Genomic DNA, 14881 nt, shown 5'->3' with positions numbered 1-14881 from the left:
AAAAATATATACTAAAAAAAAAAAAAAAAAAAAGAAAAGAAAGAAAAAGAAGAATCGCACCCTCTCCCAACTGAGCCAGCCAGGCGCCCGGGGAGCGGGATTCCTTTTAGGCAGGGCGCAAACACCAGGCATAGGTGCCATTCGTTCCTCCTACAGGCTCATGGTGTGACGGGCACTCGCTCCCCTCCCTTTCCTTGACCACCCGGGAACAGTTGGTGCGTGGGAAGGTCCCAGCCACGTGACCGCTCCCTGGCGCAGTTGAAGCCAAAATCCAGAGTTGGATGCTTAACGGGCTGTGCCCCCCCCCCCCCGGGCGCCCCCTGAGGGTTTTTGTTTTCTTTTATTCTTATTTAATTTTTTTTAAGAGAGATCACAAGCGGGGGAGGGGAGCAGAGGGAGCGAGAGAGGAGACAGAACCCCAAGCAGGCTCTGTCAGCCCAGAGCCCGTCGCGGGGCTCAAACTCACGAACCAAGAGATCATGAGCTGAGCCGAAATCCAGAGTCTAATGCCTTCCCCGACTGAGCCACACAGGTGCCCCGAGAAGTGCTGTTTTATGGCCCCTTTGGTTTCCCCTTTTTGGGGATCATGATGAGTTCGCATGTTAGTAACGAGTCCATTTCAATCAGTTGCACAGTTACGGTTCAGAATCTCCCAAACTGGGCCATTGGCAGACCCTTAACAGTCAATGTCTGTATTTCTTTTTTCTTTCTTTCTTTCTTTCTTTCTTTCCAGCCTCTGTATTTCTTTTTTTTTTTAATTTTTTTAACCTTTATTTATTTTTGAGACAGAGAGAGACAGAGCATGAATGGGGGAGGGGCAGAGAGAGAGGGAGACACAGAATGGGAAGCAGGCTCCAGGCTCTGAGCCACCAGCCCAGAGCCCGACGCAGGGCTCGAACTTGCGGACCGCAAGATCGTGACCTGAGCCGAAGTCGGATGCTTAACCGACTGAGCCACCCAGGCGCCCCAGCCTCTGTATTTCTTAACACAGTCTAGGGTGGCTTCTCCGCCTTCTGACAGCACAGGGTCCCTCAGACTCACCCTGTGGATTTTCTCTTCCTAAATCAGCCCATTTCTCAGGGCTTCCTGCTTATTTCTTCTGGGCGCTTTCTCTCCAGAGATTTGCCAGGGAAGTGTGTGTGTGTGTGTGTGTGTGTGTGTGTGTGTGTGTGTATGGTTCTTGCTGATACTTTATCCTAAAGTCGGCCATTTTTGAACTCTAAAAAAAATGTTTTTAAGTTTATTTATTTTAAGTAATCTTTTCGCCAAACGTGGGGCTCGAACTCACAACCTCCAGATCAAGAGTCACACGCTCTTCTGACTTTGAGCAAACCAGGCGCCCTGACTTTTTAATGTTTTTATTTATTTTTGAGAGAGAGAGAGGGAGACACAGAATCCGAAGCAGGCTCCGGGCTCCGAGCTGTCAGCACAGAGCCCGACGCGGGACTGGAACTGGTGAACTGCGAGATCATGACCTGAGCCGAAGTCAGACGCCCAACCGACTGAGCCACCCAGGCGTGCCCCCTGACTTCTTAAAATTTTAGATTTGAAATCTTTCTTCTCAGGCTAAAAACCTTGCTTCCTTATGAACACAGTCCCTTTGACTGATCCTGCAGCGTATATAAAATATCTATAAGAGGGCGCCCGAGTGGCTATTATTATAGCACGTAAAGCTATTATTACGTGCTAAGGTTGTAGCGTCCCTCAAATTAACTTTCCACCCCAAGTGGTTGATCTGCCGGCTTGATGGGCTCCTGGCGTCATTTATTTGACTTTCCCTATTTGGGGGATTTTCTTATCGAATGCGTGAACATTACATCGTTCCCAGTTAAAGTCTATATAACAGGGTTTGGAGGCACCTGGGTGGCTCGGTCGGCTGTGTCCAACTCTCGGCTTCAGCTCATGTCGTGATCCCAGGGTCATGGGATCGAGCCCCACATCGGGCTCCGAGCTGAGTGTGGTGCCTGCCTGGGATTCTCTCTCTCTCTCTCTCTCCCTCTGCCCCTCCCTCCCCCCCTCACACTCTCTCTCTCTTTCCCTTAAATTGTGTGTGTGTCTGTATATATATATATATATATATATACAGACCACCTGATATCACTTTACATCCGTGGATAAGAGATCTCACTCATTTTTTTTTAAGTGTTTGTTTATTTTTGAGAGAGAGAGAGAGAGACACAGCCCGAGTGGGAGAGGGACACACAGAAGCCAAAGCAGAACTCTCAGCACATCTCAGTTCAGCCTGATGTGGGGCTCGAACTCACGAACCCTGAGATCATGAACTGAGCCAAAATGAAGTCGGATGCTTAGCTGACTGAGCCACCCAGGCGCCCCGAGAGGTGGGCTAGCTTAATATACGACTGGCAAACGCCTTTCCTTGGCCCGCCTTCGTTGCAGACAACCCACCCCAGTCTCCACTTCTGAAGAATATCGTGTGACATTCTTCCCCTCCGTGTGTCTGTGTCCAGATTTCCTCTTCTTGTGAGACCTTGGTCGATTGGAATAGGGCCCACCTACTCCTGTGTGACCTCCTGGTACCCCTTGCGAATCCGCAAATGCCTCATTGCCAAATCGGGGTCACATTCATAGGTACTGGGGGGCGGGGTTAGGACTTCGGCCTGTCCTCGGGAAGGGTCGCGACTCCGCCGGTAACAGCGCCCCAAACGGGTGTGTTGTTTTAGGACGCCGTGACCTTCACAGACGTGGCCGTGAATTTCACCAAGGAGGAATGGGCCCTGCTGGACCCCGCGCAGAGAAATCTCTACAGAGACGTGATGCTGGAGAACTGCAGGAACCTGGCCTCCGTGGGTGAGGATGCTACCCTCCCTCGGCTTACCCGTGGGGGCCCAACGTGAGTCTGGCCCTTCCTGAGTTCCCGGAGGGGTGCTGAGAAACGGGGCCAGGACCGTTAAGCAGCGGCGCTGCGGCCCCTGGCCCCCCGGGGGTGGACGCAGGGTTTGACCCCATGAGAGGGGAACTCTGTCCGTCGCGGTACATTTGTATTCGTTTCACGATTCACAGCCCTCGGGGGATCCTTAGGTGGGTGAACACAGAGCGCAGAGGGTGTTGGCGCATTCGTGAGGGAAGCGGAGGGACCGCTTAGGTGCGGCAGAGTCATACTTGCTTGGCTTCAGAACCCCTGCTTCAGGGAGTTTCTGTTTCTGGCACCGCTGTCTTCCCCCCCACCCCCCCACCCCCCACCGTGACCAGGATCTCAACGAGGCACCCCCTAGTCTGGTCTCCCATTTGGACGAGCAAGGAGCAGGTCTGGGAATGGTGCAGGGGGGTAAGTTGATCCCTGCACCTGCTCGCCAGGCAGATAGGAATCCTCACAAGGAAGGATTTTACAAGGTGGAATTTATTTTTCTTTTGCTTATTGGTGAGAGAGACCCAGTGCGAGCAGGGGAGGGGCAGAGAGCGAGGGAGACACGGGATCTGAAGCAGGCTCCAGGCTCTGAGCTGCCAGCACCCCAGAAGGAGACCTTCTGGGCCACGAAGCGGTCACTCCCTTACTCTCCCCTCCAGCCCTGGGCGACCACTAATCTGCTTTCTGTCTCTGTAGATTGACCTACGCTAGATATTTCATATACGTGGAACGGGACAAAACGTGGTCGTCCGTGTCTGTCTTCTTTCACTTGATACGATGCTTTCGAGGTCCAGCCCTCTTGCCATCAGCTATCCGCACATCACGGATGGTCTGTGGCCAGACTATCTTTTGTTTCTCCACCCATCTGCTTGATGGGCAGTTGATTTATTTCCACCGTGTGAACACGCCTATACCTGTATCTGTTACGACGTCTGTTTTCAACTTCCGTGGGTAGATACTCGGGAAGTGGATTGGCCGGGTCGTATGGTAATTCTCTGTTTCACTTTTTGAGGAACCACCGCTGTTTTCCACAGGGCTGAGATCGTTCTTCATCAACATTTCCACATTGGTTGGGCATGGAGGGGGGGGGCGCCTTGGTGGCTCAGTCGGTCAAGCGTCCAACTCTTGGTTTCGGCTCAGGTCACGATCTCATGGTTCATGGGTTTGAGCCCTGCAGCGGGCTCTGTGGGGCTTGGGATATTCTCTCTCTCTCTCTCTCTCTCTCTCTCTCTCCCTCTGTCCCTCTGTCCCTCTGTCCCTCTCTGCCCTTCCCCCGTTCTCTCTCTCTAACAAAATTTTAAAAATTAAGAATAATAAAAAGAAAGAATCCATTTCATCTGGGAGGCGAGCAAAGACTCTAAGACGCATCAGAATCGTCCAGGCTTTTATTCTTTCTTTTTGTCCCAAAGACCTGTGCCCCTTTAAAGTCACACACGGACTCTGTCTTAGTCCGTCCGGGCTGACGCCATACCATGTTCCAGGTGGCTTTCACACATTTGTCTCTTCACTGGGAAGTCCAAGGTCAAGGTGCCAGTAGGTTTGGTTCCCAGCCAGGCCTCTCTTCCTGGTTTGCAGACGGCCGCCTTCTTGCTGTGTCCTCAACGTGCTAGAGAGAGAGCGAGCTCCATTCTGCTTTTGTAAGGACACCAGTCCCATCGTGGGGGCCCCAACGTCACATTCTCATCTAGACCTGATTACCTCCCAGAGGCCCCACCTGCAAATCCCCTCATCACATGGGGGATGAGGGCTTCAACATAATGGATTTCTGGGCGACACAAAAACAGTCCATGGCAGACTCTTTGTCCGGTTCTCTTCCATGAGGCTACACCTTCCTGGCGACTCCTTTCCTCGATCCCTGAACAAGCGTTTCGTAGCAGGTCCCGTCCACACAGCACCCGTCCTCACTGCAGTCGAGCTCCCGGCACGGCCCAAATCCCTGATGTCTTTCCGCTCTCTTGCTCACTCTTCCTTCCCTCTCGTGCAGAGTGACCGTTTGACAAGAAACCCACCTGGACACTTCCCTGTCTTATCCTCCCCAACCCATCCCCAACCCACCTTGACTCTCAACAAAGAACTTGACTTTTGTGCACTTTTTTTCAGACTCGCTGAATCAACATAAGACCCAAAACTCAACCGCCCGGCAGGACATTCTCGCCGAGAAGACCCCTCAAGGAGCGAACAGAGTGTGTGCCGTGAGCCACAGTTCCCGGCCCTCCCCGCGGGGAAAAGACTGGAAATGCCAAGAGACAGGGGAGCCGCCCAAGCAAAGGGACAGAAAGTGGCAGCAAGCTGCGGGCGTTCACAAGAAGGGTGAGTCTCCGGTCAGAATCTGTGAATATCGCGAAACGAAGGACAATCCTAAACCAGGCTCCAAGCTTGTGCCTTCCCGGAGAGATGCCTCAAGAAACCGTATCCCAAACTGGGGCTCAGATATCCTGAAACAAAATCCTGTCCTAACCAGTAATCAAAAGATCTATAAAAACTACGGATATGATAGACTCTTATGGCAAAGCATTGTCTTGATCCCATTTGTGAGGAGTCAGACAGGGCCGGAGTCAAACGTGTGGCCTCACGATTACAACAATGTGCTTCACAGCCATAATAACATTCACATGGGGATGGACGTTCATGAATGGGATCCATTTGGAAAAGCCTTTGGTGAAGACGTTTGCCTCAACGTATGCAGGACTCACGTTACAGAGAAAACCTACGCGTCCGATCCGTGTGGAATCACCTTCCGAGATAGCTCGATCCATGAGGCACAGAGGCAATCCTGTATGGCAGAGGCAAATCATGAGAATAAGCAAGATGAGAAATCCTTTGCCCACCCTGCAAATTCTGACTCACGCAAGGAGACTAAGCCCGGAGGGGGGAAATACAAATGTCAAGAATGTAGGAAATCTTACCTGTATCAGTCGTCCCTCGTGAGACACATGGAAATTCACACCGGAGAGAAACCCTACGAATGCCAGACATGTGGGAAAGCCTTTAAATATTCCTTACACCTTAACAAACACTTACAAAAGCACATTATCAAGAAGCCCTATAAATGTGGGCGATGTGGGGAGACCTTCAATGAGTTCTCAAAGCTTGCCGAACATAGAAGGGTTCATATCGTAGAAAAACCCTATAAATGCGAGGAATGTGGGAAAGCCTTCATCAGTTCTCACAGATTTAAAAACCACCTAAAAACTCACAGTTGACGGGCACCTGGCTAGCCCATTCAGAAGAGCGCGATCTCAAAGTCACGCCTTCAAGCTCCACGTGGGCTGTGGAGATTGCCTAAATAAATAAACTTGAAAAAAAAATACAAAATGAAACTCACAGTTGAGAGGGGTCCTGCGAATGAAAGGAATGTGGGAGAAGTTTCATTAGTTTTCTCGAAATAACGAGCACATGAGGACGTTTTGGGAGGGAGCTCGAGTCTTCCCTGAACGACAGAAATGTGAGAACCCAACACCTTGACATATTCACACTGTATGTAGGTAAGGTCTCTGGAAAGTTTGTCATCTTTTTTCAGCTTTGCTAGACGTTTCCCCTTGCACTGGAGACACGCCCTGTGAATCTAAGGAATCTGGAAAAACCTTCAAGGTTGTCTCAGTGTAATCCTTGCATGAATTCACACTTTGGAGACTTGTCGTGGGAGTAAGGAACATGAGAAACACCTCTTTAAACATTCGTCCCTTAAGTTACCCAAAAGACTACATCCTGGAGATGATTCTAAGATTGTAATAGATCCAGGAAAGTCTCCCCGCTTCCAAGGCACAAATGAATACATAGTAGGAGAGAAACACAGTAAATGTTAGGATCGCTGCCACTGCCTTGCCTCATCCTTCATCTGGGACCAAAATTCATTCCTTTCCAGTTTTGGTTCTCTAATAAAATCCTCCGAGATGATGAATATGCTCTCTGTGTGCCTTTTCAGCTCTGAATTTTCAATATGCAGTAGCTTTGTTAGTATTTACACACGGGTGTTCTCACCAACACGAGGCCCCATTTGAGCCTCATTTATTTTTTGATTTTTTTTTTAATACTTATTTCTGAGAGAGAGAGAGAGACAGCATGAGCAGGGGAGGGGCAGAGAGAGAGTGAGACAGAGAATCCGAAGCAGGCTCCAGGCTCCGAGCTGTCAGCACAGAGCCTGATGCGGGGCTCGAACTCATGGACCTCAAGACCATGACCTGAGCCAAAGCCAGACACTTAACCAACTGAGCCACCCAGGCGCCCCTGAGCCTCCTTTAATTCAAGTTGGGGTTTGGTGTGCTCTGGGATAACATTTTTTTTGTCAGTTGGTTGTTATTGGTCATGATTTGACTGCATTATGGTCTGAGTATGTGGTCTTTATGATGCTGCTGTGGGACATGTGTTCTGATGTTCATTTCAGTCCCATGGGGCTGACTTCCGTCAACTGCCTGGCCACGTGCATTCTTCTCATCCTCTTTAGTAAGTATAAGGGTCCATAGACTTGTTTTTGCAGAGTTAGCCCTGTTGAAGGTTTGTAAATGCATTTTCTACATTTTCTCATAACGGGTAGTGGGTAGATCTTAGAGCCCTGACAGAATTCACTGGCTTGGATTCCTAGAAAGCTGTACGAAAGACGAGAGTGTCACTCACTTTGTCTTAACTAAGTTCCCGTTGCTCTCTTTCCTAGCTGCTCTCTGGAGACTGGCTGAAATTCCCTGAATTAGCACAAGCAACTTTAGGATCATTGAAATGAAGGTCATGGTCCCAATAACACAACCTTCAAAACACAAGAGTCCTCACTCCCCTGGACATGTTTTTGGGTGTCTGTGGCTGCAACAGACTGTGTGGCTAGACTAAGTAGATGAAGGAAGCCCCTGATTTGATTAAGAAGCATTTTAAGGGAGATTTTTTTAAACACGGAATTTCTTTGGTGTTGGGTGGGATCAGGGTTCAGTACCTGTCTGAATGGTCAAGATTCTTGAGTGTTTCACATTCTCTTACTAACAAAATTTTTGATTCTTGATCTTTTACTGAGTAAGCTTGTAATACAATGCCCCATTAGAGAAGTGTATTCTCAAAGTCTTTTAAAGTTTTTTTTAATGTTCATTTAATTTTGGGGAGAGAGAGAGAGAGAGACAGTGAGCATAAGTGTGGGAGGGGCACAGAGAAAGGGAGACACAGAATCCAAAGCAGGCTCCAGGCTCCTAGCTGTCAGCACAGAGCCCGGTGCAGGGCTCAAACTCATGGACCTCGAGATCATGACCTGAGCCAAAGCTGGACACTTAACCAACTGAGCCTCCCAGGTGCCCTGATGGAAGTCTTAACAGCTTTGTCAATTCTTGCCTAATGTATTTGTAGACAATGTTATTAGATGCATAGGAGTTTGGGCATTTTCTTTATTACAGGTGAGTTCTTTGCTTCCTGTATGTTTTAACCATCTTTTCTACTAACACTTTATTTTTGTTCATTCATATATTGAGGGAAAGCCCCTTACTATGTGGAAGACTTTACATATATCACTCCACTTATCACTCACCACCACTCCACAAATAAATGCTTATCTCCTTCTTATAACTGAGGAAACTGAAGCACAGAAGTTAAGGAAACTTGCTGATGTTAAACAGCTTCCTTTGAGTTTCAAAGCAGTGGGTGTTTTCATGGTCAAGTTCAGGCTTTCACACATGTATTAGTTTCCTGTTGTTACAACAAATTATCACAAATATAGAGGCTTTAGACAACCCAAATCTCTCATGTTACATTGCTGGCAGTCAGAAGTCCAGAATGGGTCTCGCTGGGCGAAAATCAACATGTCCGCAGGGCTATATTTTCTGGAAGCTCTAGGGGAAAGTTTATGTTCTTGCCTTCTCCAGCTTTTAGAGGCCACCCACATTCCTTCGTTGATGGCCCCTTCTCCATCTAAACCAGCAACGGGTTGAATTCTCACATCACATCCCTCTGACTCATGATTCTAAGAGTCCTTCCTCTTTCATTTATAGGGACACCTATGACTACATTGGGCCCATCCAGATAGCCCAGAATCATCTCCCATCTCAGATCAACTTATTAGCAACTCTTAATTCCATCTGTGACTTTAATTCCCTTTTGCTATATAGGATAACATACGCACAGGCTCTGGACATTAGCACATGCATATCTTTGGGGGCCATTCTTCTGTCTACCACAGTAACTTATGAAATTATCAAGCTTATTAACTGACTGGAAGAAAACCTTCAAACCTTAAAGTTATTCTGGCCTTTGAGACTGTGCTGTTCATCACAGATATTTTCCTGAGCATCTCCTTGAGGCCAAGGACTGTGGAAGACTCTGGGTCTCTGTCGGGTCAGCAAATTTTTTCCATAGAGAGCCAAAGAGGAAACAATTTCTGTGGGCCAGGTTGTCCCTGTCTCCACCGCCCAGCTCTTCCATTGTTGCATAAAGCAGCCGTAGACCATACACAACAAATGGATGCGGCTGTGTCATTTCTGGACACTAAAACTTCGAATTACACATACTTTTCCCATATCACAAAATAGTCTTTTGATTATTTTTTTTTTCCAATTTAAGTTTTGTTTTGTTTTTATTTAGGTAATCTCTCCACCCAACACGGGGCTTGAACTCACAATCCCACAATCAAGAGTCACATGCTCTACCGCCAGCCAGGTGCCCCCCAAAACGCAAAAGCATTCTTGGCTCACGGGCCTGATTTGGGCAACAGGCTGTAATTTGCTGGCCACTGGTCTAAAGGAAAGAACAAAACAAGCTTTTATCTCATGCTTTCTTGTGGATAAGACATATATAGAGGCGTGGCTCTCTATCCTGATGTTTTTATTTTTCTTCTCAATTTTTTTAAAAATTGGAAAATGTGGTGACCCAAATTCTACAGAGATGAATAGATACAGTTAAAAGTCAGTCGGGGCGCCTTGGTGGTTCAGTCACTTACGTGTCTGACTACAGCTCAGGTCATGATCTCATGGTTCACGGGTTCAAGCCCCTCAGCAGGCTCTCTGCTGTCAGCACGGAGCCCGCTTTGGATCCTGTCTCCCGCTCTCTCTGCCCTTCCCCCACCTGCGCTCACTCTGTCTCTCAAAAACAAAACATTAAAAAAAATTCTTTGAAATAAATGTCTTTAACCAATTTGTAAATAAATACGTACATACATACGTAAATAGAAGTCAATAAAGAGATCCCCACATACCATCCAGGCCCATCACAAATTTATTTTGAATTTTTTTGTGTGTGTTTACTGCCCCTGCATAAATTCCCGAATCTATTTTCTGATTTTAGCCGTCAATATTGCTGCGTTGTACCGGACGCACGGGTCCAACTGAAAAGCATTTCAGACAGGAGATGAATTGGATGATTCCATTCGTATGAAATTTCCAGAAGAAGCAAATCTGGAGAGACAAGATCGCCCCAGCGGGAGGTGGGGCAGGAAGCTGACCGCAGGCTGGCAAGAGGGAAACTTCGGGGACGGAGGCAATGATCCAAGACTGGGCTGTGGTGATGATTGTAGGACTCTGTAACTTTGTGAAAAGTCACTGCATATTCACTGACAATGAGTGGCTTTTAAATTACCCAAGAAAGGGGGAAAGGAGAGGGGAAAAGGGACATCAAAGGCCTTCTTGGGTGTCCACAGCTGCGGGGTGCCCAAAAGCTCTGCGAAGTTCAGCTCCGGGTGTTTGGGGAGGGCCTGGGGGCGGGGGCGGCCTGTGGATGAAAGAGCGCTTGGCCCTTTCCCCCTCCCCCCGAAGCCCCACCGCCTGCGACTGTCGCCCACCGATTTGTCCTCGGATCACGAATGGATGCATTCAGTCTCTCCCTGTCGGCCCCAGACCAGGCTGAGGGGGCTGGAGCCACTGTTACCCCCCCAGGGAGCACCGTGCGGAGAGAAAGGATCCTGGCTGGGAGTCCATCCCTGAACTCAACTCCAAGGAGAGGCGAGGAAGGGTGTGGCTTTGGGGATTCCTCCTGCCGCCCCATTGCCTCCGTCCTCGGTTCCTACAGGTGCAACATGAGAATTTGTAACCATTGGTTTCACAAAAATCCTAGGGCTTCTAAGTGCTTTGCGGACACGAACTCGTTTCATGCCCACGCCAACCCTGTGCGGTGGGTGCTATCTTCCCACTTTATAGCAGAGAAAACTGAGGCACAGAGAGGCTAAGCCAGCTGCCCAAGGTCACACAGCCAGCTGTCCGGCACCACACTTGCCTCTAAGCCCTAGGCGGGGAGGCGTCCCTGCGGTGGCTGGGTCACGACTGTGGCTTCTTGTCTGTCCTCCCCACCGGGATGCGAGCTCTGGGAGCAGCGACCCCGTCTGGGGCACAGAGAGAGGCATCGGCTGAACACTGCGGAATAAGAAAGGACGGGTGGGGCCCAGGATGGCCGCATCCCTTGCCGGCCTCCCAAGCCCCCCCGCCGCGCTCTGCTCCGGGAGCTGTCTTCGTGGCGGGGCCTCCAGTCCCAGCGAACGGATCCTCTGGGCGACGCTGGACCAGAAGGAAACCCGGGCCTGGAAGGTCGGACCGAGCCGAGCCCGCTCGCGGCGGGACACGGGCGCCACCTGGTGGCGGAGTCCCGCCAACGCAGCGCCGCCGAGAGACGGGGTTTCGCTCTGGGCGAGGCTCTCAGAACGTTCCCGGCGGTGGTCCGGAAAGCAGTGTGAAGCTGGGAACCGTCTATTGGCTTCCAGACCTTTCTGACCGTGATGCACAGCAAGAAATCGACTCACATCACCATAGTTTCGGGAAATGCCACCCTGTACGGCATGATTTTTTTTCTACTCTATTCCTGTTTTGAAATGCCGGTCCGGTCCCCTTGAACTGATTTACTCTCTAATAAATCCCCACTGGTAATCAGGATAGAGTTATCCATGGCCTCAATTATCCTCAGGTGTTTTCTTTTTCTTTCCAGCCGACAAAGGTTGCGATGGAGAAAGTGTTCGCACCCGGACCGCTCCCCAGCGGTCGTATCTCGCCACCTCCCCAGGGAGTCCCCTGCCGGCCCTGATTCAGGATACACTGGGCTCAGAGAGGCTAAGACACTTGTCCAAGGCCACACAGGTTATATGCAGCATGGCTAGTGTCTGCCTCACCCTGGAGGATAGAAATCACCAAGTGCTCCAAATATCAGTGCTATGAAGTATAGTTTAGTTCAGTCCTTTCTCCGTTTTTGCCAAGAAGATTGTGCTGCGCCGGCCTGCTGGGGTTTTGATGCTTTTTAATATAGATTAATGACGTTCCAGAGCTCGTGCTTAAAAATGCGAGTCGTCAGGGGGCGCCTGGGTGGCTCAGTCAGTTGAGCGTCCGACCGACTGCAGCTCAGGTCATGATCTCGCGGGTCGTGGGTTCGAGCCCCACGTCGGGCTCTAGGCTGACGGCTCGGAGCCTGGAGCCTGCTTCGGATTCGGTGTCTCCCTCTCTCTCTGCCGCTCCCCTGCTCATGCTGTCTCTCTCTCTCTCTCTCTCTCTCTCAGAAATAAATATTAAAAAATCAAAAAATAAACAGGCTCAAACAGGGCCTCGTGTTGGTGAGAACACCCGTGTGGAAATACTAACAAAGCTACTGCATATTGAAAATTCAGAGCTGGAAAGGCACACAGAGAGCATATTCATCATCTCGGAGGATTTTATTAGAGAACCAAAACTGGAAAGGAATGAATTTTGGTCCCAGATGAAGGATGAGCCAAGGCAGTGGCAGCGATCCTAACATTTACTGTGTTTCTCTCCTACTATGTATTCATCTGTGCCTTGGAAGCGGGGAGACTTTCCTGGATCTATTACAATCTTAGAATCATCTCCAGGATGTAGTCTCTTGGGTAACTTAAGGGGCGAATGCTTAAAGAGGCGTTTCTCATGTTCCTTACTCCCACGACAGTCTCTCCCGTCTCTCTGCCCCTCCCCTGCTCGCGCAAACTCTTTCTCTCCCTCCCTCTCAAAACAAATAAAAACATCGAAATTTAAATTTTTATCAAAGTTTGTTGATTCATGGGAATGCAAGCTGGTGCAGCCACTCTGGAAAACAGTATGGAGGTTCCTCAAAAAACTAAAAATAGAACCATCCTACGACCCAGCCATCGCACTATTAGGCATTTATCCAAGGGATACAGGGGTGCTGTTTCGAAGGGACACATTCACCCCAATGTTTATAGCAGCACTATCGACAACAGCCAAAGTATGGAAAGAGCCCAAATGTCCATCGATGGATGAATGGGTAAAGAAGATGTGGTCTATATATCCAATGGAGCATTACTCGGCAATCAAAAAGAATGAAATCTTGCCATTTGCAACTACGTGGATGGGACTGGAGGGCATCATGCTAAGTGAAATTAGTCAGAGAAAGACAAACATCATATGACTTCACTCATATGAGGACTCTGAGACAAAACAGATGAACATAAGGGAAGGGAAGCAAAAATAATCTAAAAACAGGGAGGGGGACAAAACAGAAGAGACTCATAAGTAGGGAGAACAAACTGAGGGTTCCTGGAGGGGTTGTGGGAGGGGGGATGGGCTAAATGGGGAAGGGGCACTAAGGAATCTCCTCCCGAAATCATTGTTGCACTCTATGCTCATTTGGATGTAAATTAAAAAAAAAAAAAAAAGTTTGTTGATTCAGAAAGGAAGGAATATTCTTCCTAGAGTTGCCTAGTAAACATACTCCCTTGCTATTCAAATGTGCATGCAGCTGTTGGGATCCTTGTAATGCTTGTACCCAAAATTCTGTACCTGGAATTAATCGCCTGTCCAGTAAAATAATTGGACAATCAAAGGTGGAGAAGCCAGCTGTGATCGCTAGTGGGGTTATGATGACCTCTGACCTCCAGAAGGTCAACCAGGTCCATCTTAAATGGACAGGGCTCGACATCACTGGCTTGACCCTTAAAAAAAATATCTCTTTAAGATGGGGATATGTTAATGCAGGGGACACCTGGGTGGCTCAGTGGGTTGAGCGTCTGACTCTCGATTTCAGCTCAGGTCACGATCTCTCGGTTTGTGAGTTCACACCCCGCGTTGGGCTCCATGCCGACGGTATGGAGCCTGCCTGGGATTCTCGCGTTCTCTCTCAAAAAATAAGTAAATAAATACATACGCAAATACATACATAAATCTTGCAGTGTAAATAAACAAATACAGTCTTTCAGGGAAAATACGCATCTACAGTTCAGTTGATAGAATTTCGCGGGGAGAGAACACACAATTTGTCACTCCAGGTAACCTGTACTGGAAAGGGTGTGCACAAAAGCTCAGAAGTGCAATTAAAGTGTTTTGCTCTTATGACACATCGGACAAAGGGCTAGTATCCAAAATCTATAAAGAGCTCATCAAACTCCACACCCGAAAAACAAATAACCCAGTGAAGAAATGGGCAGAAAACATGAATAGACACTTCTCTAAAGAAGACATCCGGATGGCCAACAGGCACATGAAAAGATGTTCAACGTCGCTCCTTATCAGGGAAATACAAATCAAAACCACACTCAGATACCACCTCACGCCAGTCAGAGTGGCCAAAATGAAGAAATCAGGAGACTATAGATGCTGGAGAGGATGTAGAGAAACAGGAACCCTCTTGCACTGTTGGTGGGAATGCAAATTGGTGCAGCCGCTCTGGAAAGCAGTGTGGAGGTTCCTCAGAAAATTAAAAATAGACCTACCCTATGACCCAGCAATAGCACTGCTAGGAATTTATCCAAGGGATACAGGAGTACTGATGCATAGGGGCACCTGTACCCCAATGTTTATAGCGGCACTCTCAACAATAGCCAAATTATGGAAAGAGCCTAAATGTCCATCAACTGATGAATGGATAAAGAAATTGTGGTTTATATACACAATGGAATACTACGTGGCAATGAGAAAAAATGAAATATGGCCTTTTGTAGCAACATGGATGGAACTGGAGAGTGTGATGCTAAGTGAAATAAGCCATACAGAGACAGACAGATACCATATGGTTTCACTCTTATGTGGATCCTGAGAAACATAACAGAAACCCATGGGGGAGGGGAAGGAAAGAAAAAAGAAAAAAAAAAAAAAGAGGTTAGAGTGGGAG

General features: G+C 48.5%; 1 protein-coding gene across 1 annotated transcript in view; it reads left to right on the top strand.

The window, feature by feature from the left end:
• The window catches only part of ZNF114 (zinc finger protein 114), a gene marked incomplete at its 5' end in the record, with an annotated part of 11693 nt that extends 4926 nt beyond the window's left edge, over positions 1-6767 (top strand). Inside the window, 2 exons of the mRNA XM_049621547.1 lie at positions 2682-2808; positions 4967-6767. Coding sequence (XP_049477504.1) covers positions 2682-2808; positions 4967-6069 — 1230 coding nt within the window. The remainder of the gene's footprint in view (positions 1-2681; positions 2809-4966) is intronic.
• Positions 6768-14881: the final 8114 nt, after the last annotated feature.

This window comes from Panthera uncia (assembly GCF_023721935.1).
Source record: "Panthera uncia isolate 11264 chromosome E2 unlocalized genomic scaffold, Puncia_PCG_1.0 HiC_scaffold_19, whole genome shotgun sequence".
Classification (NCBI taxonomy): Eukaryota; Metazoa; Chordata; class Mammalia; order Carnivora; family Felidae; genus Panthera; species Panthera uncia.
The sequence above is the reverse complement of the archived record's forward strand: the minus strand, read 5'-3'. Positions and strand labels throughout refer to the sequence as shown.